The 25166-nt window shown below is 55.9% G+C and overlaps 2 protein-coding genes across 2 annotated transcripts; both read left to right on the forward strand.

Moving 5' to 3' along the window:
- Positions 1 to 6005: 6005 nt before the first annotated feature.
- On the forward strand, positions 6006 to 16548 carry ERLIN2 (ER lipid raft associated 2). The gene is made up of 11 exons (XM_059870389.1): positions 6006 to 6137; positions 6252 to 6333; positions 6494 to 6540; positions 6806 to 6867; positions 7857 to 7982; positions 9626 to 9699; positions 10090 to 10148; positions 10962 to 11053; positions 11350 to 11439; positions 12916 to 12995; positions 14011 to 16548. The coding sequence occupies exons 1-11, from the start codon at positions 6031 to 6033 to the stop codon at positions 14218 to 14220; spliced, it is 1029 nt and encodes a 342-aa protein (XP_059726372.1). The 5' UTR covers positions 6006 to 6030; the 3' UTR covers positions 14221 to 16548.
- A 944-nt stretch (positions 16549 to 17492) lies between these two features.
- Positions 17493 to 22597, forward strand: PLPBP (pyridoxal phosphate binding protein). The gene is made up of 8 exons (XM_059870564.1): positions 17493 to 17596; positions 17992 to 18099; positions 18909 to 18944; positions 19489 to 19564; positions 19907 to 20041; positions 20152 to 20294; positions 20707 to 20805; positions 21066 to 22597. The coding sequence occupies exons 1-8, from the start codon at positions 17501 to 17503 to the stop codon at positions 21201 to 21203; spliced, it is 831 nt and encodes a 276-aa protein (XP_059726547.1). The 5' UTR covers positions 17493 to 17500; the 3' UTR covers positions 21204 to 22597.
- Positions 22598 to 25166: the final 2569 nt, after the last annotated feature.

The following is a 25166-nucleotide window of genomic DNA, read 5'->3' on the forward strand; positions in this document are numbered from 1 at the left end:
CTGGGCAGTGGGCACAGCCCCCCACCTTTGATCCCACCCCAGATGGCCACAAGCCCCAGGGCAGGGATGGGCTCTGGGGCACAGATCTCTGGGTGTTGTGGCCGTGGGGCCAGCGCGGTGCCAGGGGATGCTGCTGGCACCCCGGGCTGCCCCTGCTCATCCCGCTGGCCCTGCCCTTCTCCCGCTGCCGGGAGCGGCCCTTTCATCTCTGGGGGAGGTACAAATGGAGCTGTCAGATGCCATCAGCCCCACGATATGACAGGTTGTGGGGCCGGGGCCCCTCGAACAGAGCAGCCTTGTCTGTCAGAGCCGCCTGACACTCCCCATAATGGCCAGATGGATGAGACTCTGAAAGTAGGGCCCGGCGCGTTTTCAACTCTATTTTGGGTGAAAACACTTCTTGAAAGATCTTGAAAGGAGCTGGCAGTTTAGTAGTTCAGATGATTAATGAGCACTGGCTCTGCCGGGTGGATTTCTCGCGCCGTGCCAGCAGCTGGGCCGCTGCAGCGGGCCAAGACACGCCGAGCTCCCCCCGCGGCCCCGGCCCCGGCCCCCCCGGCCTTCCCGGAAATGACACCGAGGCGACAGGCCCTGCATATGGAAAAAGTTAAATATAAATTACTGCTGAAAGAGGCCTCGCTGAGCGGAGTTAGTTAAAGATGTTTATGGATTCAGAAACACGGGCCTGCATATGTATTTAGGGATGACAAATGTGATTCAATAAGTCAGGAATTTCTCCGTGGGCTGAGGCGGGACCCGCGCGGCGCGGGCGCTGCTCTGGGCTCCGCAGCTCCGTGCCATAAATCCTGCAGGCAGGCTCCTCGCTCCTTCCCGGCCTGCTTGGGATTGACTCTTGCCTTTTCCCTGCAGCTCACCAAGTCACAGGAGATCCCGAACTGTGTTTGGGATGTGGCAGCCCTGCTCCCTCCACGGGTGTTCCCTGGGGTGGTTCTGAGGGATTGGGAAAACCCATGGGGGCACTGGGACCACACTGCCACCAGTGCCAGGCACGTCCCTGTCCCTGGGCTCTCTGTCCCCCCCAGAGCAGCTCTGGGAGCAGCCAGGCCCTTCAGGACTGTCAGCAGATGATCAACGACCAACAGCTCCAGAGCAAGTTTGGGGTTTAACCCGGTGCTTAACGAGTTCAGCCCTAATTCTGCAGCCCCTTCACGTGGGGCAGCTGGGGGGGTCTCCTGGAGCCTGGGGAGCACCCACCCAAACTGCCCCCTGTTCCTGCTGCTCTTGGGGTGCACACCAGGGAGCACTGAAGCAGGAAACCCCTAAACTAAACTCCAGCTGCCATGGTGGGGGCCTGGCAGGGGTGCCAGGTCCATGGCGGGGGTGCCAGGTCCATGGTGGGGGTGCCAGGTCCATGGCGGGGGTGCCAGGTCCATGGCGGGGGTGCCAGGTCCATGGTGGGGGTGCTGGATTTGGGGTGACAATCCCCAGCAGACCTGCAGCAATGGGCAGGGCAGTACCCACCCCCTTGGCTCCCCTCATCCCACACCTCTGTGAGGCTCAGAGGGAAATGCCTTTCAGGGGGTCAGCGCCCGGCCAGGCCTTGGACCCACATCCACATTCCTTTGTCCTGATTTTATTCGTTAGCAACATTTGGCCTGGATATGGAGACAGCTAATGAGGGACGGAGTTTATTGCAGTTTGATTTTTCTGTTAAAACAATACAATAAAATAAATGCACTTGGAAATCTGGTCTGTGTTTGTACATAGGAGATTTATGGCTCTGAAGGCTTCCAGAGAGACGCAGCCTTTCATTCCCTTCCTTATTGGAACAGATCATGTTGCAGAGTTTAAAGGCCTCTGGAGCTGTGATTTATTTGAAGGGAGAAATAAGGGAAATCCAACTATCTGTTCCCTGGCTCGGATCATCCAGTAACTCCCAGCCAAGGGGACGGATCTGCACCTCCTCCACAGATTTTTTTTTTTCTTTTTTTCCCTCCTGTCGCTTACATTATCCCTCTCTAAATATATCACCGAGCCAGGGATGGCTCCTGACCTGGGCTTCAGCACCTCACAGAGGTTTCCCCAGCCCTTCCTGGAATCCCACAGATAAATCTCTCTCCTGAGCCCTGTCTGAGCTCCTCCACACCGCTGATGGGACAGGACCTGCGTGGGGCCAGCTGCTGCCTTGATCCAGAGCTGAGGCAAAGACAGGATCTTGGGGTTATCTCTGGATTCAGGTGATAAATTCATGTCACCTGCTCCTGCTCCCCTCCCTTGCTGCTCTCCTGGGCAGAGAAGAGCACAGCAGCTTTGAACCAGGTCAGGATTTGTGCCTGAAAACCTTTTCCATGAACTTGGGAACTCAGCAGGATGATGCTGCAGCTCCCACACTCCAGGTCGGGGCTGCCATAGCCGCCTCCCTCCCACCCTCAGGGAGGAAAACTCTGTTTTGCCCTTCTCTGAGGTCTCCTGCTGCCCAGGGATGAATCAGCTGGAAGGCTCTGTGCTGCTGTGGTGCACCCAGCCCATCCCAGTTACCCCAGTGGATCCCCCCAGCAGGAGCAAGGTGAGATCCCTCCCTGAGCCTAAACCAGACATTTTGGAAGCATTTGGTGTTTGCAGGCCGGAGCTTCGTGGGTTCTCCTGCTTCTCCCAGGAATCTCCTGCACTTCTGAGAATGGTGTTGGTCCCACCAGCACCATCCATCCTTTGCTGTGCTCTTGGGACACACGTGAGAGGAGAATTCCCTTCTCCATCGTCACCATCTCACTGCGGGTCAGGGAAGGAGTGACCGAGGTTCCCAGCTGGGGAGGAGACCTGGCTGTGACAGCCACTCTCCTCCTCCTGGAGCTCCATCCCAGCTCCTCCAGCCCATGTTTTTGGCGGGCTGTTCCCTCCCCTGCACACAGACGGGCTCTGTTTGCCATTAGCTCCCCCCCTCTGCCCCAGGAGCCCATCCCAGCACTAATTCTCACGCATGTTTCGGGTAAATCTACTTTCTTTCCCGGGCTGAATTGTGGTTTCCAAGCACCATTAATCATTTCCCTTTAGAAAACAGCATTGGGGGGCTGGAAACACATTGCTCCTTTATTTACTGGGGGATGACCTGGCACGCTGGCACCCGGCCACGGGGCTGGCGCCTGAGGGACGTGGAGAGAAGCCTCGGGGAGAGCTCCCCTCCTGTGCTGGGAACTGGCTCCCAGTGGGATCACCTCCCCCAGGACAGACCCCAGCTCCTGCCCAGGGGCTCAGGAAGGAGGGGAGGAAAAGGCTGAGAATGCCAGTTCTGTAGTGCTTTCCCAAGAGCCTCCTCCCAGGGGCTGCTCCCTGGGAGCTCGGCATCCCTACGGCGAGGGCAGGAATGTCTCCCTGCTCTCTGCCCACCCCACACGCCCCTCTGGAGGGGACATGGGTCCAGGACCCTCAGCTCATGGGTTTGGAAGGAAGGAAGCCCCCCTGCCCTGCTGGCCGTGGGGAGGGGGCACAGTGACCACGTGTGAGCACTGGAATGTCAGGGGATGATTAATGGCCAACGCCACCGAGCTGCCCGGGCTGCCAAGTGCTGCATTGTTAGAGCTGACACGGAACGAGCCCCGACACTCTGGAACACAGCTCTGCCCCATAATCAGCAAATAACCTTCCATGGAGGAACTGGGGAAGTGTTCTCCCTCCCAGCCCCCTCCCAGCCCCTGCCCTGCCCTGCCAGAGCAGGAGAGGGCCCAGCCAAGCACCCTGCAGCTCCCAGCTCCTTCCAGGGATTTCCCTTCCTGGGCTCCACTGCTCCTTCAGGTTTCAGCTAGGAGACAGCTGGGATGGGATAGGTTCCATGGGATGGGATCCATGGGATGGGATCCACGGGATGGGATCCATGGGATGGGATGGGATCCATGGGATGGAACTGGAGATGGAGGCAGAATTTGGGATGGGGTTGGGGACAGGATAGAAATGGAGATGGAGACAGCAGTGGGGTTGGGGCAGGACTGACAAGCACAGCTTTGCACCCCCCGCTCCAGCTGCACAGGTAACCTTAAACGCCAAAGCAGGAGCGCGGGGACGGAGTTTTTCCAGCCCTATTCCCAGCTGTCAGGCGGTGATTAATGGCCAACAGCCTCGGAATTGCCTTTATTGCCAGGCCGGCATTGTTACAGTGACAGCTAACGAGGGCGGACAGGCTTTACACCGCGCCTTGTCCCGCCCCGCCGGGACCGAGCCGGGCCCGTCCCACCCGGGGCTGCCCACGGGGAACCCAGCTGTGCCCATGGATAACCCAGCTGTGCCCACAGGGAACCCAGCTGTGCCCATGGATAACCCAGCTGTGCCCATGGGTATCCTATCTCTGCACGTGGCTATTCCAGCTGTGCCCATGGCCATCCCAGCTATGCCCAGGGCTAACCCAGCTGTGCCCACAGGGAACCCAGCTGTGCCCACAGGGAACCCAGCTGTGCCCATGGCCATCCTAGCTGTGCCCACAGCTATCCCAGCTCTGCCCTCATCCCACCCAGGGCCTGCCTGGGTCCCATCCCAGCTCCATCCCCACAAGTCCGGAGCCACGAGCACCCAGAGCCCCGCAAATTGTCTCACTGAACTCCACAGAAAACCCCCCAGGATATTTTTACAAGGGTGAGGGGATGAGGTAGGGATGAAGGAGCTGGAGAGAACTGGGTGCAATAAACCATTTATTCCTCCAAACAGCCCTGTTAAAACCCTGAGCACCGTGGCACAGACACCACTGAATGTTCCTGGCCCAGAGTCCAGCGGTAATGATTTTTTTTGGCTTTTTTTTTTTTTTTTAAGGATTATTACAAATAATATTTACCTTTGTGCTGGTTCACATCTTGATGCTGTTAAACACGTGGCCACAGCTGGTTTCCCGCTCAGGGCAGTGATATAGTGCTGGTGTTATGAAGCAAAACCTCTCCTGCGAGCCAGAACACCCCACATTTAAAAACCTATTACTTTTCAATATTCCATGGATGCATTTTGCTCCAGCTCAGAGCAATTTCCTAGTTTACCCTTATTAAACTGAGAGAGGCTGAGCAGAGGCTTGTGATTTATGAAACACATACTAGATTCATTAAAACCTTTAAAGATTTAATACATTTTATCAAGGCCTTAAATCTGGGCAACCGCCTTTAAAAAAACACCAACTGCAGGGTGTTTTTCATCTCTGGCGCCCTTTTGCGCTTCTTTAAGAGCTGTAAAATTTGGATTGACAAATATTGTGGATATTTCATTCCTTATTCCTAAATGGCACTGAACCCTCCTGACAAGGTTGTTATATACAAGCTCGGAGATCCATCACCAGGAAAGATCAAATCATTCTGCTTTATTGACGTTTTATACGTGGTTTTTAAGGCCCTTTCCAGGATTTCAGAGCTGGATGATTCTGTTTCCTAGCCCATCCCATTTCCTGTGATTGCCCAAACGAGCAGGGGGGTCTGTGCAGGGGGCGATGCTGGGGGAGGTCAGCGATGAAATAAAAATGTTGTGGCTGAGAACAATGATTGACAGAGGGGGAATTTGGGCTAAATATTAGAGTCAGATCTCCAGGAGCACTTGGGCAATGCTCTGAGGGACATGGTGGGATTGTTGGGGGGTCTGTGCAGAGCTGGACTGGATGAGCCCGTGGGCCCTTTCCAGCTGAGGGTCTTCTGTGGGAAAATTGGGAATGTGGGAATGTGGAAAAGTGAAAAAGTTGAAATGGGGAAAAGTGGAATGTGAAAAAGTGGAAGTGTGGAAAAGTGGAAGTGTGGAAAAGTGGAAATACAGAAAAGTGGGCAATGGAAATGTGCCGGCCTGTGGCAGGGGCTGGAACGGGATGAGTCTCGCTGTCCCTTCCGACAGGTAACGTTCTGTGTCCTGTGACTCCTCCGTCTCTCTCTGCCCCCTGCCCAGGTGGGCTCGGGGGGCTCCGCGCCCCAGCCCCGCGGGAGGGCGCGGGCGGGTCTCGAACCCGCGGCCTCCGGCGCCGCATCCCCGCTCCTCCATCGCCCCCTGGCGGCGGCGGCGGCGCGGTCGCGCGGTGATGACGCCAGTGGCGCGCCGCCGGTGCCGCCGCCGGTGCCGGGCATGGCCCAGCTCGGCGCCATCGCCGCCCTCGCCCTCGGCGTCGCGGCCGCCGCGCTCCTCTCGGCCGTGCACAAGATCGACGAGGGGCACATCGGCGTCTACTACCGGTGAGACAGCCCGGCGGGGCTCCCTGCGGGGAGAGAGCCGGGCTCCGGCCAGCCGCCGCCGCCGCCGCTCACGGTTCTCTCTCTCTCTCTGTCTCTCTCCCGTTCCCTCCGCAGCGGCGGCGCGCTGCTGACCTCCACCAGCGGGCCCGGCTTCCACCTCATGCTGCCCTTCATCACGTCCTACAAGTCAGTGCAGGTGCTGCTGGGCGCGGGCCCGGGCGGGGCGGGCACCGGGGGACCCGGGTGGCACCCGGGGCTGGCTGTGGCCGTGCCCGCTACCGGGGACAGGCGGCTCTCGGTGCGATCGGTGCCGGGGAAATCCCTCTCTTAAGCCTCTTTCCTTCCATCCCCTGCAGACCACGCTGCAGACGGACGAGGTGAAGAATGTCCCGTGCGGTACCAGGTGAGATGTTCGGTTCGTCCGTCCCGGCTGGGAGCTCCTCAGAACCGAGCCCCTCCAGCCCCAAACTGGGGACACTGGGAAGACCGAGCTCCTCTCAATCCCCAAACTGGAGACACTGGGAGGCTCTGCAGGGTCTCTCTGGACAGTGAGCCCCAGGACCGTGTGCTGGGCAGGTCCCACACCCATCCCACGGAGGGGACAGTGCTCCTTGGAGCCGCTCAGCCTCCTGCAAAGATCATTTTGTGTTTTCTCCTTTTTTTTCCAGTGGGGGAGTGATGATTTATTTCGACAGGATCGAGGTGGTGAATTTCCTCATCCAGAGTGCAGGTGAGTCACAGCTCTGCCCTGGGGCTGGGCTGCAGTGACAGGAGGGGCTGGGCTGGGCTGGGTTTGCCTGGAAGGAGCCAGGCTGTCCCACAGGAGGGGCTGGGCTGAATTTGGTGGGAGCCAGGTTGTCTCACAGGAGGGGCTGGAATTACCTAGAGGGAGCCAGGCTGTCCCACAAAGGGTCTGGGTTTGGTGGGACCCAGGCTGCCCCACAGGAGGGGCTGGGCTGGGTTTGAGGGGAGCCACGCTGGCCCACAGGTGTGCCCCAAGCACCTGGCAGAGCCCTGAGCCCCAGCTGTCACCTCTGACCCCTCCCCGAGGAATTTGGGCTGTTGATTGTCTCTGTCCCAACCCCCCTGAGCTTTGTGCAGCAGGTTGGAGTCCCAGAGGGTTCAGGGGCTGTGAGCAAAGGCTCCTGGAGAACCACCTGGGCAGCCTTTTCCCAAATCCTTTGGGTTTGAGTGTGGGAGGGCCTGGCTCAGCAGGGAACTGTGTGTGTGTGTGTGTGTGTGTGCAGCCCCAGCACTGCCTGGGGGTGCTTCACACCCTTCTGTTCACTGGGCAGGGGACAGATATTGGTGAGAGTGACACAAAATACCAGCAGTGAATAAACCTGCCCTGAGCAGAGGGTTTGAGGGCAGGGGGTCCCTCATTTCATTCTGCACTGAGACTGAGCTCCAGGGCTTTCCCTGAGAGTGCTGAGCCTGCTCTCCCTGCTCCCTTCCCCCCCTGCTCTCTCCAGCTGCATCAGGGAAGGCACAGGTTGGATATTAGGAAGAAATTTTTCACCCAAAGAATAACTAAGCACTGGAATGCTCTTCCCAGGGAGGTGCAGAATCACCATCTCTGGGTGTGTTTAAAAAAGACTGGACATGGCACTGGGTGCTATGGGCTGGGTGAGGTGTTGGGGCACAGGCTGGACTCGATGATCTCAGAGGTCTCTTCCAACCTCATCATTCTGGGATTCTGGAATTCCTGTCCTGCCCCAGTGTATGACATCGTCAAGAACTACACGGCTGACTACGACAAGGCTCTCATCTTCAACAAGATCCACCACGAGCTGAACCAGTTCTGCAGCGTGCACACTCTGCAGGAGGTGTACATCGAGCTGTTTGGTGAGCTGCTGCTTCTGGGGGCTCTCCCTGTGGGCTGTCAGTGCAGAACCCCGGTGATGGGAGGGATTTATCCGTGTTTTATCCATGAATCCCGAGCTGGCTTTGCTTGGAGCCAGGGTTATTAGCCAGCTGCCATCATTTATCCCTGTTATCTTTAGGAGCTGAGTGCCTCAGTGTGTTGTAACAATAAACTGCAAGGCCAGCCCTGCCAGCAGCCTCCCTTTAGGGAAGGGAGCAGGAATTCTGTGGCATTCTCTGTGCGTGCAGCAGCTGGGATGGATTGAATTGCTTGCAGGATTGTCTGACACAGATGGAAGAGCCTGGCTGTGCCTCTCTGCTGTCACAGAAACTGAGCAAGCACCACTGGCCAGAGGCTTTGGGCTGTACCTGTGGCTGCAGTGCCCACAGTGCTGGCAGGAGCCTGCTGCCCTCCCCACCAGGGAGGCACAGGGCAGGAGAGGCTGAGGGAAAGCTGTGGTTTCCTGGTGGGATTGGCCCAGCAGCTGCCAGTGCTGAGTGTTTTGTTTCTGGCTCTGGGCTGACAGGAAATCCTCCCAGGCTTTCAGCAGTGCTGCCTGTGGGCTGCTGGGGGCCCAGCAGGACAGGCTTTGTGCCGGGGTGAGCACGGGGTGTTTGCAGGCTCCTGCTGTCTCTTCAGCCTGGCTTTCCAAGGAGCCTGGCTGCCCTTCCCACACTGGGGCTCAGATCCCCCCAGTTCCCAGCTCCTGCTGGTGGCTGGACGGGTTCCTGGCCTGTGGAGGCTCCAGATGTTGGCAGCTGCTGCTTGAAATGGGCTGAAAGCTCCTGCTCTGCACAGAAGGAGCTTGTGCAAACTCCCTGGAAGCCCTGGCTCTGGCTCGGGCTCTGCAGTGGGGCACAGCCCCTCTGAGCAGCCTCACATCACCCTCTGCCCCCACATCTGCCAGCAGGTGCAGGGAACTGATAACAGCTGCTTCCCAAACTCCTGGCTGGCCTTCATTAGGAGTTCCAGATAGGAAACTGGGACCAAAGCAAACAGTGCTGGAGTGTGATGTGATCCCTCTCAAGGCTGTTACCGTTTGATTTTCCCTCTGCACTTCCCAGCAGGCCCCAGCTGGAAGCACTGCCCTCCTTGGAGCTTTCATCAGAGCAGGGTTTTAGGTTATGTTTCCTTTTGAAATCCTCAGCTACGCTGGAGTTCTGGGACTCCTTGAGCCAAAGAGACATTGCTGATGATTTTTGCAGCCTGTTGAAGTAACTGATGCTGCCATTTCCCACTCCTGCCTTTCCATTTGCTTCGTGTCCTGCTGGCACAGGTCACAATCAGTCAGGATTTAACTCGTCCCTCCAGGGTCTAGTGGGAAGTTCAGTGGGGAAGGGGGTTAGAGCACAGATTGCTGGTTCTGGAGATGCTGTATCTGGCTCAGGAAGATTCCAGGCTGCAGGTTAAGGGAAACTGCAGGGTTTCCTTTCATGCCTGCCACATTCCTGTGGTGTGTCCCATTGCTGGGAGCCTGCCTCGGGGTCAGCCCAGCACTTCTTCATCCAACTGCCATTTGTGCTTTCCAGGAATAAGAAACGTGAGCCATCCCAGCTCACTCTGGGTGCTGACAGCAAACTGCCTTGGGGGATGTTTCATTCCCTTCTCTTTTCTGCCCAATCAGATCAAATTGATGAAAACCTTAAACTGGCCTTGCAGCAAGACCTAACCACGATGGCCCCTGGATTAATTATACAGGTAATCAGGGTTTGATTGAGATATTGAAGGGGCACATTGTGAAGAGGGGAAAGGGCTAAAAGGAACCAAGAAACTGAGATTTGTTTAGGAAATTGCTTTACAACATAGATTTCATTTAACCTGGGGAGTAGGAGCAGTGTCCTTCCTGTCCCCTCACAGTTTTGGTGTGTTGAGTTTCTCCTGGAGTTCCTCTGGGTGCTGCTTTGCCCAGGTTACACTCTCCTGTCATGTCAGGAGACCTTTCAGTGCTGTTTCTCTGTGGGTTTTGAGCCTGGTCACAGTCTGTGCAGCTCTGGTGGCAGAGGATGTCCCAGGTGCCACCCCCAGTCCCCTGCAGCCCCAGGGGCCACTTGGCTGCTGGCCCAGGTTCTCTTGTGTGTCTCTCTGCAGGCAGTTCGAGTGACAAAGCCAAACATCCCTGAAACCATCCGGAGGAATTACGAGCTCATGTAAGTGCCTGTGTGTGCCCAAAAGGCCCCAGAAAGGCAGAAGAACTCAGGGCTGGGGCATCGTGGTGCCCTCAGCTCATGCTGCCCCTCAGGATGGGGCTGGGGAGGAGCAGCTCTGAGCACTGGCAGGGCCCTCACTGCAGCCCTTGGTTTGCCCTGGGGCTCCTTCCCCTGGCCCGGTGCTCCAGAGCCCTCCCAGAGCTGAGCCTGAGTGGCAGAGGGATGGATTTCACTACTAATCCTCTTGTTTGACTGGGATGGAGAAACTGTTGATTCAACAAGCTGAAGACTTGCAAAGCTTTGAAATAACTCTCTTTGACAGCACTTGACGTGCTGATCCTCTGCAGTGCCCTGAGCCAGCTGCCAGCACTTTGCTCAGCCAGGATTGGATCCCTCTCATCCATTCTGCTTCCCCAGCACTGCATGTCACCTTTTGGGCTTGCTTGTGCTAAATCCTGTGTAATAAATACAGCAGGATTTGTTGAGAGACTCAGTTCCAAAGTCTCTTCCCTGACTGGGAGCAGGAGCAGAGTTTTTATTTATGTAAACTTTAAAAATTCATGAATGTAAGTAAAAACCAGTAAGATAGAACAGGCACCAGGGCAGCCTGCAGGGACTGTGTCACAGGGAAATCTTCCTGCTGTGGAGGGGAAAAAAGAATGCTTTGATTCAGGTGCCTGCCCTGACATTGCTGATCCCTCCTGCCCTGGGCACGTGCTGGAAGGAGGGGAGAGCCAGCAGCTCGTTCTGAGGGTGTGCTGTGAGTCCCACAGCAGTGAGCTCCTGGTTTTAACTGGTTTTTCTGCTCCCCAGGGAGAGTGAGAAGACAAAGCTGCTGATAGCAGCCCAGAAGCAGAAGGTGGTGGAGAAGGAGGCAGAGACAGAGAGGAAGAAAGCTCTGATCGGTCTGTGGGGCTGGGCTGGGAGAGGGAATGGGGGGACAGGCAGCAGAGAGACCCCAGGGAGGAGGGAGGGATGCACCTGGTTCACTCTGGGACCTTCCCTGATCTGAAACCTTCCCTGAGAAACTCAGGAGTTTTTCAGGTGGGTTCCAGCTTTGTTCTCTGTGGGCTGGAAATTCTTCCCACCGTTTATTTCCACCTGAAGTGGGTGATGAGTGAGGGTTTTCCAGGGTGAGGCTGCTCCTGGTGTTAGGAGAACATGTGATGACAGCTTGGGCGTGTCCTTGTTTTCATTTCAGAGGCAGAAAAGATTGCACAAGTTGCTGAAATAACTTATGGACAGAAAGTGATGGAAAAGGAGACAGAGAAGCGAATTTCAGAGATTGAAGGTGAGTGGGGGGTGAGCTTTCCAGTAAGTAAATCCTGAAGCAGTTCACCAAGGAGTTCTTGAAGTGTGTGTTGACTGTTCTTCAGCCCAGGCTGACGTTCACAGGGGTAAAGTTCCTGACCACAAGCAGGAGTAGGAATTTCTTTGCAGGCTGTTCTTGAAAGTCCCTTTCTCAAGGTGATCTTTGTAGGAGTTTGAACTTAAGGAGATGTTCCCTCACCCCTCTGATAAAGTGCTTTGTCAAAGAAACTCCAGGGCGTGGAGAGGGCTCTGCAGTTCCAGCTCGGGAGTGGCAAGGCCTTTCTTCCCCTTACATTCATTAGAGGCCCTGACAAGCTTTGCAGAAGCCATTGAGGAGCCAATTAAGAGTTTTACAGGTCAGCAGCTTCTCATTAAGAACTTCTTTGCAGAAATACAATGGGATTTATTTCTTATAACTGTGTCAGCAGGTGTCAGCCCTCAGTCTGGCTCTGTGCTGGCAGAGGATTCCTGCCTCCTCCTTTTTTCCTGGTGTCTCTGACTGGGACCAAGCTCTCCTTTTAGCCAGGAGAGGAAGTTGTGGGCCAGACCATCCAGCTGTTTACAGGATCTTTAAGTGCAGCAGCTCCCAGGCCTCCCTGCTAGGGGAAGTAAACAAATGGTTTATCCAGCTGTGCAGCTCTCAGGCCCAGACTGACATGTTGCAATTGTGTGTCTCCATGCCTCAGGAGGAGTGGCAGGACATGGGCAGGATTCCACTCATTTTATCTGTAACCTGCTGGCCTGATACCCATCATTATCACTGGATGGATGCAGAGGCAGAGGGGAAAAAGGAGTGCAGTACAGAAAGGGGAAGTGTTCCTTAAGTGTCTGTGCCAGGAGTCAGGAATTTCAGTATCCACAGAGTCAGAGCCTTGGAGCCATTGTTGATACAGCAGAGAAAAGGATTCAGAGATCCTGGCCAGGATCTCTGCAGGGGGCAGAGCCTGTAGAGGTTAAAATCCCCTGCTCTGCGTGCCAGATCCTTCATCTGCATCTCCCAAATCCCAGCTGGGAATCCCATGCACAGCACAGACCTCATCTGCAGGGAGTCTGCTGGGCTGCCCAGGCTGCTCCTGGGGTCCTGGGCAGGGGCTGTGGCTAAATCCCACATCTGCAGGAGAGCAGTTCTGCATTTCAGCACCAGAGTCAGCCCTGGCTCGAGAAGAAAGGCTGAGCTCTGCCCACGTGATGGGGATAATCAAACCCTGATGTTTGTCAAGTTCTTGGAGCTCTGCAGTTGCAGATGCAATTTGCTTCTTCGTGCTCTCATCCTGCAGCCATTTAGCTGTAAACTGAGCTCCCATTTCTGGGTTTCCCATTTTGTTCCCTCTTCCCTTGGTTGTACCCTGTGTAGTTCAGAGGTGGCACTGGCCACCTTCTGAAGAGTTGCCAGCTGCAAACAGTGCAAACATGGCTGGAAATAAAAATATGATTCAGAGCATGTGTTTGCTTCCAGATGCTGCTTTTCTTGCACGAGAGAAGGCGAGAGCTGATGCTGAGTGTTACACTGCAATGAAGGTGGCTGAGGCCAACAAGGTACTGTGCTTTCCTTTGAGGTGCCTCAGAGCAGGGCCCCTGGCACCAGGCTGTAGGGAAATGCCAGCACAAGGGCAGGCAGTGATCCTTGTTTAAGTCAAAAAGCAAAACAAGGCCATCTCCACTCAGCACAGCTTTCATCTGGAACAATTAGTCAACAATTAAATCCTTACTTGCAAGATCATTTTGTTCTCTGGACGGATCAGTGTCAGGGTATGTGAAATCTCTGCTCTGCCAGGTGCTCAGGGGGCCGTGGCTCTCTGTGAAATATCACTTTCAGTGCTGCCCTTTCACACTGTTGTGATGAGAAATGTGGTTTCATTCCAGTCTCAAGTTGGCAGGCAGAGCAGGGAGATCTCCAGGGTGACAGGCAGGGGCAGAATAAACCACAGTGCAGGGAAAGAACTGATCTCAGACACTCTGAAAAGCTTCAGTACTGCAGAAGTAAAAACAACAAAAAATCCAAGGTGGAAACAGAAAAATGACATGGATAGAATGGCCAGGTGTGCTCCTGCCCACAGCAAGCTCCCAGGACATCCCAGCAGGAAATTTTAGTTGTGTGGAGGTCAGTGAGAAGGGACAGAGGGCCGGGGTGTTTGTGCCTCTCAGAGAGGTTTTGTCCTCTCTTACAATGTCATTATCCTGAAGGAAGGAGCTCCTCTCACCCAGACTCCCTGGTGGATCTGCTCCCTGGAGAGAGCCAGGGATGTTTCCCTCCTCAGTAGCTCTCCTTGCAGGGGCTGCAGTGAGGGATGTGCTCTCCAGCCTCTCCCTCACGCTTGGACTGAGCCTTTCCCCAGCTGCTCCCTTCCCTTTCCATTCTGCCATTTAGTCCCTGAGATCTGGAGCTGCCCTCAGCCCTGCTGGAAGAAATCCTGGCTCTGGGCACTCTGTTTTCCCTGGGGAGGGCTGGCCATGCCTGCTGGGTTTGTGGAAGGTCTGTGCCTCGTGTGCTCAGGCAGGAATTCCCTTTTCCCAAAGCTGAGCTGTTGTGACCCGTTTTCTCTCCGTGCAGCTCAAGTTAACTCCTGAGTACTTGCAGCTGATGAAGTACAAGGCAATTGCAGCCAACAGCAAGATCTACTTTGGCAAAGATATTCCCAACATGTTCATGGACTCTGCAGGGAGCCAGAGCAAATCTGCAGAGGGACTGGCAGAAGGAATCCAAGAGGAGGACGGGGCAGGAACCAGTGAGGACACAAAGCTACTTCATAACATCAACTGAAAAGAAAGATTTCTATTCATTTTCTATCAAAAAACCATGAACTGGGAAATTCCTTTTAGTTTTCCCCCTTTCCTGTGCTGAAAGAGATGAATCAGATTTAATCCTTTCAATCTTTTATATGACAATTAGACACAAGGACTTTGGTATTTATGGGGTGGGTTTTCTGGTAATTTCTAAGCTCCAGGTGTGTTCTGTAGCTGCACCTCCCCAACTCCTGGTCACCCAGACCAAGGATTTGGGAGAGGCTGTCAGGCCTATCAGCTGGGTGGGAACCTAATTTGGGATTGAGATGGTTCAGAACAGTTGCAGGTAAAGTAATGTTGAGGTTTTGGAGGGAGGGGAATTGCTGCTACAACTTGGTTTGGGTTTTTTTTCTTACTGAAAATTCCAAGTACTTTCTTTCAATCCCCTCTGAAAATAAGGTGCTAGATTTTGTACATTACATACAAGTGGCTGCTCCAGGCTGGGGCCAGTGGCTGCTGAGCCCACATGAGGTGACCCCATGAGGACAGAGGAGTCCTGCAGGTCCCACCCACGGGGGGATCGAAGCCTTAGACCACGTCACGCAGGGAGTGACCCAAACTCTTCATTTTCTGTGTCCTGGCTCTGCTTTGTTTTCCATTTGTCATGTTCTTGTGGGGCACAGGAGAGTTGTCCCAGCAGTGCAGCTGCTGGGGGAGGGCATGGGCAGCATCCTGGAGTGCAGAGCTGGGTGGGATTTTCAGTGAAACGATGGAAATTGTCACAGAAGACCAGGGAGGAAAGAATTTTTGTCTCAGGGACCCTGACTTTACAAAAGGCCTTGCTGGGGAGGAGCTGCTGGAGTGAGCAGACAGTTTTTTAGCTGTGGGAGCAGCTGGATCTCAGTGTTTACAGACTAGAAAAGGACCTTCAGGTGAGCTGAAGTGAGCTCCTGTGGGATTGGGGCTGAAGGGACCTTGTGGAAGGAAGATTTCCCACTGGCCAAGGACAAACCATGATCCTGGAAGGCCACGGGGCAGAGACAAGCAGCTCTTCTGAACTACCCAAAGATGGAATCCCCTTCTTGTCTCAGAACAATGTTCCAGAATGTACCTTCCCCTCCAGAGAGCTGATCAGCTCCTCACATCCCAGACACGAGGAGGGAACAGAGCTTTCTTTTCTACACATGCAAAATTGGAGGATAAAAGTCCAGGCCTAGAGAGAACATTTTTTTCCCCTACCCAATCCATCTGCATTTGGCAGCAGAGCCTGGTGATTAATTGCTGATGTGATTAGAGGCCAGTATCCTCTAATTGCTGATGTAATTAGAGGCCAGATCCTCTTCTGAGATGATGCCAGTGCTCAGTGTCAGAGCAGCCTGGTGCATTCACAGGCTTGTGCCCAAATTCTTGCTCCCCAGTAGCCCTGGCCTCACCCTTCAGTGTTCAAACCTCTCTGTGTTGCTCTGAGAGAGCTCAGGTGAACCTCAGCTGCTGGCTCCAGGGTTTTTACAGCAGTTTTATCTTCCCTGTTGATGCTTAAAATGCAAAATAGAAATGAAGCATCATTTTCTGCTTAGAGTCCCATCCTCTTTGTATTTCTTAGAAAACAGGAGCTGAGGGAAGTCCCATCTCCAGACCTACATCAGACCCAACAGCATCCCCAGGGAGGCTGTGATATTCCTGACTCATAACTAGGTCTGTGCAGGCAGATCCTAACAGGGAATAGGATAGTTTAGCCATGAGGATGAGCTCACTTGAGATTGTTCTACGTTTGTGCTCGAGGTTTCCATCAGCAACTAACACCTCCTTTTACACAAGTATTTTTCACTAATGAAAGGACCCTACTAAGCCAAAGTGGTATTATAAAGGCTTTTTTTTAATGTGTGATTTCACAGCAAGACAATAGCTTGGGATAAAGAGCTCTTAATGATTTTTTTTTTAATTAAAACCCTGACTGCTAAAGTATTAGTGTAATTTAGTTAAGTTGTACTAAGAGTAAAAAAAAAAAAAAAAAGCAAAGTTGGGAGTGTGTTAGTCTTCATAAGCCAAAATTGTTTGTTGTGTCTTCATTCATGTTTCTTCACTCTAAAATGTCCTGAATGTTCCGGAGTGGATCAGTCTCTCCATGTAAACCTTTATTCCTCTGTCTCTAACAGGCAAGTTGACCTGTTTCTGTAATCCTGAGATGAAGATCTGAACTTTAAACCCACTCTATAGCAAAGGGAACAGAGGTTTGTGGCACTGCTGATACCTGGGAGCATGGAAATGCTCTGCCAGAGCAGTCCTTGATCTTCTTATGTACTGAATTCAAAGCCTTTTTATTTTGGTATTTGCTATGACAATAAAATGGCCTTCAATTTTAGAATCTTCCAATGTTACCATCAGGGTTTGTGGGTGGAGTTGAGTAGGAGATGTTTGCAGGGGAGGATTTTGCAGAGGGGTGGTCGATGTGCTCGGTGGGAGTGGGGGGCTCTGGGATGTTGGGGGTCGGTTCTCCCTTTCCAGTGAGGAGGAGGAAGGTGAAAGAGGGGTGGAGGTGTCCAAGGAATCCCATTTCTGTCAGCGCCTGCTTTGCTACGGAATGAGCAAAAACCACAGGAACCAGACTGAAGCAGCAAACACCTCGGATTTGGTGAAGCTTGCAGAAAATCCTTGTCCTGTTTTACCAGGCAAAGGGCAGGAACCTTCTGGGTGTTTTTAGCCAGCTGTGTCAACACTGAATCTGCAGAGGGCCAGTGAAGTTCTGCACATTAAGACAAATATTTGAGTTAATGTGTTCCAGCCGGCGCTTTCCCACTCTGCCCCGGGAGCTCCTCCATAAAGCCGGGCCTTGTCCCGGCCCCTCCAGCTGCTGTGGGGCTCTGGCCGCGCTCCAGGCGCTGCCCACACCTCAGGCAGGGCCTGCGGGACAAGCCCCGCTCCCCGCCTTGCTTCCATGACACACTTCCCCGCAGAAATTGAAATCCACACCCTGCGAGGCGGCTCCTCATGCAGCGATAACAACATCATCTTTGGGGGTGGCCGTGGAGGGTAGCCGGGACCGTGACAGTCGGGAGGGCTGGTGGCAGCGCTCGCAGCTGTGACTGAGGGCACGGAATGATTTGGATTTGTCACCAAAACCCAGGGAAGGGGACAAGCGGGGAACCCCGGCCGGGGCGCCCCCCGGGGCCACCATGGCGCCCGCGACCTTCCCAACATGGCGGCTCTCGCCCCGCCCCGCCGCTCCCATTGGCTGGCGGCGCTGCTGGGAGCGATCCGATTGGCGGGGAGCGGGGGCGGGGCAGATGTGTGGCGGAAGTGGCGGCGGGCGGGCGGGGATGTGGAGAGCGGGCATGGCCGCCGGGGACGGGCTGGGCCCGGCGCTCCGCGCCGTCACCGAGCAGGTGCAGCAAGCGGCGGCGCGGCGGCCGCAGGTGAGCCCCGGGGACACGGGGGGCAACCCGGCGGGACCCGCGGGGCGGGGTCGCTGCCACGGCGATAGACCTCCGTCACCATAGGGACGGGCCCGCGCCGTGGGCACAGGTCACCGGTGACCCTGGGGATAGGCCCGCAGTGCCACCGGGACGGGTCCCACCGTGGGCACAGCTGGTCACCGTGGGCACAGAGCCGCAGTGCCCCAGGGCCAGCACACCGGGGATGTGGGCATGCACACCCCCCAGCAGAGGAGCCGGGCCCGCTATCGCGACAGCGCTCCCTCCTGTCGAGCTGGCGCTCCCCGACAGGACCGGGCCCCCCTCGGTTTCCCCAGCAGCCCGGGCTGTCCGGGGCTGGGTTGGGCTCCCCGTGCTCACCCGCCGTGCTCCCGCAGGGGCTCCCGGCCGTGCAGCCGCGGCTCGTGGCCGTCAGCAAGACCAAGCCAGCAGAGATGGTGATGGAGGCCTACAGCCACGGGCAGCGCAGCTTCGGGGAGAACTACGTGAGTCAGGGGGCTGGGACAGGGTCAGCGGGGCTGGGAAGGGTTGGGGGGCTGGGACAGGGTCAGCAGGGCTGGGACAGGGTCAGCAGGGATGGGAAGGGTTGGGGGGCTGGGACAGGGTCAACAGGGCTGGGAAGGGTCAGCAGGGATGGGACGGGGTCAGCAGGGCTGGGACAGGGTCAGCAGGGCTGGGACAGTGTCAGCACGGCTGGGAAGGGTCAGCAAGGATGGAAGGGTTGCGGGGCTGGGACAAGGTCAGCAGGGATGGAAGGGTTGGGGGGAATGGAAAGGGTCAACAGGGCTGGGACGGGTCAGCAGGGATGGGGCGGGTCAGCAGGGCTGGGACAGGGTCAGCAGGGCTGGGACAGGGTCAGCAGGACTGGGACAGGGTCAGCAGGGCTGGGACAGGGTCAGCAGGGCTGGGACGGGTCAGCAGGGCTGGGACAGGGCCCCTGCAGAAGGCACAGAATCCCAAAATCATTCCAAGCACTCCAAGGGCATCGAGTCCGAGCTGTGCCCGATCCCCACCTTGTCACCCAGCCCAGAGCACTGAGTGCCACCTCCTGAGTCCTTCCTTGGACACCTCCAGGGATGGGGACTCTGACACCTCCCTGCACAGCCCTTTCCAATGTTCAACAACCCTTTCTGTGAAGAAATTCCTCCTGAAGGCTTGGGCCAGCTCAGTTTGGGTGGCTCTGTGGGTGACACATTCCCTGGCCTCGTGTTTTGAGGCTCAGTTTGGCCCCAAGGACACCAATCCCATGCCTGCTGTGAGTATAACAGAATTTAATTCTCCGTCATTCTCCCAGGTTCAGGAGCTGCTGGAAAAGGCATCAGACTCCAGGGTAAGCACACAGTTCCCTTCATGCTTTCTTACCATGTATAGCTGTGTCCTGGGAGCTGCTCAGTCAGAGTCCTGGGGTTTGTTAGGGATCTGGTTGGATCCTTATCTGTGCAGATAAATGGTGGGTTGTTCTTGGCTCACTGCCTCTGCCCTGTTCCCCTCCTGCCTTGCTGGCTCCAGGGGAGTCTGGGAATACATCTGCCTTAGTCATGATTTGTCTGCACAATGCTCTGCTTCTGTGCTCTCTTTAGGAGAAGCACGGTCCTTGTTGAAAAAACACATTAGCACTCAGTTTGGGGAAAATATCATTTTATGACTGTTGCACAAGAGCTTTGTCTTTGCTGTTCCCATGGACAGCATTCCCTGCAGCCACAAACCCATCCCTCTCCAGGCTCAACCTCAGCACAACCACAGGCTCAGTCTTCAGGGTCAACAAACAAAGAAATTGGGTGTCTGGTATTTGGTTGTGGGCAAACTAAGACTGAAGTGCTGCGTGGGGGAAGAGGGAATTGTTGTTCCAACCTGAGCATTCCCTCTGCTTTCAGATTCTCTCATCCTGTCCAGACATCAAGTGGCATTTCATTGGCCACCTGCAGAAGAACAATGTCAACAAGCTGATTGGTGAGTCCTGCTTGGTTTGGTGTGGGCAGTGGTCTTCCAGGGCTCAGATGTGTCAGGGAGGGTCAGGATTTCAGAGAAAGGGGGTGCTGGGCACTGCCCAGGCTCCCCAGGGAATGGGCACGGCCCCGAGGCTGCCAGAGCTCCAGGAGAGTTTGGAAAATGCCCCCAGGGATGCCCAGGGTGGGGTTGTTGGGGTGTCTGGGCAGGAGCAGGAGTTGGGCTCAGCCATCCCTGGGGATCCCTTCCAGCTCAGGATATTTCATGGCTCCCTGAAACAATCCCCAGGAGCTCCCAAGCAATCCCGTGCCAGCAGAGTTCCCTCAGCCTGTGTTCTCTCCCCAGCTGTCCCAAACCTGTTCATGTTGGAAACAGTGGATTCTGTGAAACTGGCAGACAGAGTCAACAGCTCGTGGCAGAAAAAAGGATCACCCCAGAGGCTGAAGGTCATGGTGCAAGTTAACACCAGCGGGGAGGACAGTGAGTGGCTCTTTGTGACAAGTGCATGGCTTGGCAGGGAGCTGGGACAGGCTGGGCTGGTGTGGGCTCTGAAAGCAGAGCTGGGCACTCATCTCCCTGTGCTTTTGCAGGCAAGCATGGCCTTGCCCCCGGGGACACCACGGCTGCTGTGGAGCACGTCATCACCAAGTGCCCCAGCCTGGAATTCGTGGGGCTGATGACCATTGGCAGCATCGGGCACGACCTCAGTAAGGGGCCAAATCCTGACTTCCAGGTAAGGTTTTCTCAGAGAAAATGTCACTGTGGGCTGGTTTCCTGGCACAGTTTGTCTGTCCCAGTCAAACCAGTGCGAGTGAGGCTGTCAGGAGGTAGGAACACCTTGTGCAGAGCCCTCAGTACCAGTGTCAGTGCAGGTGTGAGGCTTCTTTCTGCAGGGTGTTGCTCCCAGCCATCCTCTGAAGCTGCAGCCAGGATTTTGGAGCTCCAGGTGAGGTCTGAGCCTCCTGTGTGTTGTCAGTAACTCTGGGGAACCTCCAGACACTGTCACAGTGCTTCCATGGGAAGTGTGGGAGTTGCAGGTCCTGTGTGGAGGAAACATCAGGGACAGGCAGGAGCCAGGATCAGTGGAACAGAGCTGGCGTGGCTGTCCAGGTGTGTGACCTCTGCTGTCCCCTGGTGCCCTGCAGGTGCTGCTGTCCCTGAGGCAGGAGGTGTGTGAGAAGCTGAACCTGCCCCTGGACAAGGTGGAGCTGAGCATGGGCATGTCCACGGACTTCCAGCACGCAGTAAGTGTGTTCCTGCCCCTTCCCTGGGGGAACAAACGTGCCTGCCCCCCAAATTCCAGCCCAGGTGCCACCCAGACAGGCCTCTAAGGTGAAGATCTCAGTCCAGCTCTCCTGGTCCTGGGGGAGATTCCTGAGATCAAATCAGCCCCTGGGTGTAGCTGTGGGTGCTGAGTCTGTGGGGAACCATCCTGTGAGAGCCAGGGCTGGGCTGTGGGGTGGTGGCAGCCCTGGCCTGAGCTGCTCCTCTCTGTCTCTTGCAGATAGAGGTTGGATCCACGAACGTCAGGATCGGGAGCACCATCTTTGGAGAGCGGGATTATTCCAACAAAACCACTGGGGGCAAGGCCCCTGCTGGGGGTGGAGGCCAAACAGAGGCTGTGACAGTGCAAGGGCACTAAAGGGAAGACAAGTGGCCTCAGCAGAGGAGAGACCTCACTATGCATTTTACCTCCCTCCGTGTCGGCACCCATCCTGATGGTGAGAGGGAATTCCTCAGAGCAGAGGCCAGAATGCCTCATGATCATTGTGATTATAGAGTACCCCTAGAAACTGGAGATCTGCATAACCAACAAGGAAATTGAGGCTTGGAAGTGGCTGTGGTTCCTCAGGGTCATCAAGGACAGACTTTGGGCTAACTGGGCTAGACAAACAGGTGTTTGTCAGGCTGGGGTTGCTGCTGAGCAAGGTGGCTGGCACTGCAGCAGTGCTGGTGGTTGTTTTTGCTGAGGATTAAATGCTTCATTCAACACGTGATGATCATGCCAGAAACCTGTAAATGTTTCCCCAATACAAGTTTTGCCCGTGGGATGGTCACACAGGAGCTGGGACAGGGCCCTGCTGTGGCACAGGAGAGGCCGTGGCCATGGGGAAGGGGTGAGTGACAGGCACAGGGGACTGTGAGGAGCTCAGCTGCCACTGAGTTCATGCTGTGAGGCTTTGGCTGCACATCACAAGTGTGGGAGTGTCTTTTAGCTCAATTTTATCCTTTTCAGGCTGACACTAACTTTTCCCATGGCTGCCCAAATGTGGAATGCTTCCCCCCTTCCTTTCCTTTCCCCTCCTCTGTTGTTGGGAATTATTTTCATCCTGCCTAGTAGTTTTGCTGCTGTTTTTTTGGTCAGAATGGGGGTTTTCTGCCAGGTCTCTGCTCTGCCACCAGCTTGCTGCTGCTTTCCAAGGTGAGTCCCTCATGGTTTGGTGCCTGGGCCATCTCCTTTACACCTGTGTGAGGACAACAGAGCAGCAGGGAGCTTTCCTTGGGAAAATACTTCAGAAAACGAACTTTTATTGTCCCACTGCATTCTGGGTTCCTGAAAAAAAATCATTTGGCCACTGAGAGAGCTTCTAGGCTGTGTCTTGACATCCTCTCCTGCTTTTGGAAGAGGAGAGTGGGACTTGTCACTGCTGTAACTTTCCTTCAGGTGTGAGCAGAAGCTCCTGCCATGTCCTGTGTTGTTCAGCCAGTCTCACAACCCGTGTCCCAGCTGATTTTTGGGCTTTTGTGTCTGCTGAGAGGAGGAGAGCTCAGCTGCCAGCAGGAACATCCTCCCCAGGCTTTGCTCTGTGTGCTCTGTGTGGTTAAACCTCGCTGTGGGTTTCACTCTCTAAAAGCTGAATGTAAATGAAAAGAGAACTCCACCACCAACCTGTCGTAGCTCCGTGGTTTAGAAGCACCAGGGGTCGGGGCTGCCCCCTCGTGCTGCACCGTGTGTGGTTCATAGTCTAGTAATAAACAGTGCTCAGTTCAATGCCATCTGTGCCAGCTCAAAAGCTATTAAAGATGTTATTTTTATGTCCCAGCGTGGTGAATAAATGCCCTGAGCTGCCCTTGGAGCTGTTTCCCCAGCCTGGGGCCGCTCTTGGAGCTGGGGCGGGGAGAGGAGGGTGGTTGAAAGGCAGCTGAGACGGGGCTGGCAGAGAAGGCGAAGCGGGTGTTGATCAGGATGGTCCGGAACTCGCTGTGGCGCTGTCGCGTGTCGCGAGCTGTCGCGTGTCGCGAGCTGTCGCGTGTCGCGAGCTGTCCCCGCAGGAGCCCCTGGGTGGCGCTGCCGGCCCGGGCACGGGGTCCGGGCCCCAAAGTCGCCGTGTGCTCACCTTGCTCAGGTGCAGAGCCCCGGCTGAGGCTGTCAGGGGGCTTGGGGGGCTCCCTGCGCGGGGCTGGGGCAGAGCAGCGTCTGGGCGGCCCTGGGGATGCGCTTAGCCCAGGACACCTCTCTGGGCTCTCTCTGGGCTGCTCCTCGTGGCCATCGGGGAGCAGCCTGGGTGCTGTGCCTGGGTGACAGCCTGGGGACAGCCCGAGCTGGGCTGCGGCAAGGCTCTGGAGAGGAGCGGAGATCTGCGAGAGCTTCTGCTCCTTCCCCCGCAGCTGCTTCTCCCACCCGCGCGGCTCCAGCTGACTTTTCTCGTTGTGCACGGAAGGTTTGCCCGGCTCCCCACGGGTCTGAGCCTCCCCGAGGCCGGAGCAGCGGGCGCTGCCCAGGGGCGCCTCCCGAGGCGCCCGCCTGGAGCCCGGGGCGGGCGGGAGCGGGGATGCGGCGCCGGTGGCACCGGGCACCTGTCGGGGGGCGCGGGGCGCAGACCACCCACTCCCTCGGCAGAGCTCAGCCGGCAGATGGGAGCTGCTGGTCACTGGAGTGCAGCCAGCGGATGAAAGAGTCCTGAAAGAGTCCTCGGCCTCGGAATGAACCGCGCGGAGCCTCGGCCGCCGCCCCCGGCTGGGTTTGCGTCCAGCCGAGCCCCGGCCGCGCAGCTCGGGCCCCCCGAGCCGGCCCTGCAGGGTTTGCCCTGCAGGGTTTGCCCTGCCCCGTGACTTCCAGTGGCCGGCGGTGCTGGCGTTGTCCCCTCTGGAGCGAAGGCATGGCCCCAGCATTCCCAGCGGTCCCCTGAGGTCACCCTTGTTCCCACATGTCCCTTGGGTGGGGGTAGACCAGGCTGACCACCCCCAGAGCCTCAGCACTTCACATGCTCTGTGGTGAAAAACTTCCTGGGGGCTTGGAGCACACCCATGGGTAGACTTGGCTGATTCGAGGAAGAATAAACGCGTTGATGGTGCCAGACAGGGTGATTTGCTGCTGCTCCTTCTTCAGCTCCTGGGAAATGAGTCATCCTCACCCTCGGGGAAGATGCAGGGCCCAAAGGGCAGAGATGGGGAGCTGGGGATCAGCTGAGACGGGGCTGCCCAGGTGGGAGCTGGGACACCCAGAGCAGCTCGGATCCCCCTGCAGCCCTTCAAAGCGGGAAGCGTGTTTATTTCTGGGATATCGCCTTTCCGGCAGGAAGGACGGCCACTGCCAAGGTTTTTATTGGATCCCAGTGAAAGGAACTGAGAGAGTCCCGTGCTTGTTGTCTTTCCCTGTGCCTGCAGTTAAGGGGGGTTTTTACCTTCGAGTGGGAGGGAGGGAGGTACACAGGGATTTGGCATCCGGCACCGTGGAGATGGAGTTTCAAACGGGTTGCCTTGTCTCCTGGGCCAGAGGCATCAGGAGGGGTCGGGGCTGGAAAAGCAGGGAGAGGGGCTTGGAAGCAGTTGAAAGAACCTGAACTCTCAGGCTCAAAGCATGTGGAAAGTGTTGCTTGAGCTCCTCTCCTCCAGCGGGGCTGGGGCAGGGTATTCCACACACACATCACAGCTTGGACAAGGTTCTCACTGTTCTTGGAGGGAGTTTAGAGGCTGAAATTCTGAAGAGCAGGCACAGCAGTTTGATTGCTTCAGAGTTCATGGATGCAATTCCAGCGCTGGGACTGGAGCTCCTGGAGACACAGATTTCTTCATTTCAGGTTCATGCAGTGAAAGGAGGTGGCTGAGCCCGGTACCCTGAGTTGTTCTGGGGTGTCTCTGTGTGAGTGCCTGAGACAAGGAGGCTCCTTTCCCTTGTGGGAATGCCCAGGGGAAGCAGCAGGCTCAGCCTGGAGGTTCATGCCCCCCATGAGAGGGAGGGAAGGCCACTCCTGCTCTGTGCAGTGCTGGAAGGGGGGCCTTGGGAGGGCTCCCTGCTGGGCTGATGCTCGCAGGGTCTCAGAGCGGATGCTGGACACAAGCAGCTTCCTGTTGCTCTTCCAGCTTCAGCTGCAGGATCTGGGAGCAGCACAGAATCAAAGAAGGTTTTGAGTTGGAAGGGACCCGCAAGGATCGTTGGGCCCAGCCCTTGGTGCTGCACAGTGATATGGGTAAAAAAAGAGTTACCCGTCTGTTTTTTAAGAAAAAGGTTGCAGAGTTTAAAGTTAAGCTGGGAACTGATCTCTGGCCAAGAGTTCCTTTGTTGGTTAAATGTTGTAATCAGCTGTTGAGGATCGTCGTTAACCCTCTGTTGTGGAGAATTCTTTTTTCCAGTACCACCCTTGCCTGCTGCCAAGAGGATGAC

The sequence above is a fragment of the Haemorhous mexicanus genome, chromosome 30, assembly GCF_027477595.1.
Source record: "Haemorhous mexicanus isolate bHaeMex1 chromosome 30, bHaeMex1.pri, whole genome shotgun sequence".
In the NCBI taxonomy this organism is placed as follows: Eukaryota; Metazoa; Chordata; class Aves; order Passeriformes; family Fringillidae; genus Haemorhous; species Haemorhous mexicanus.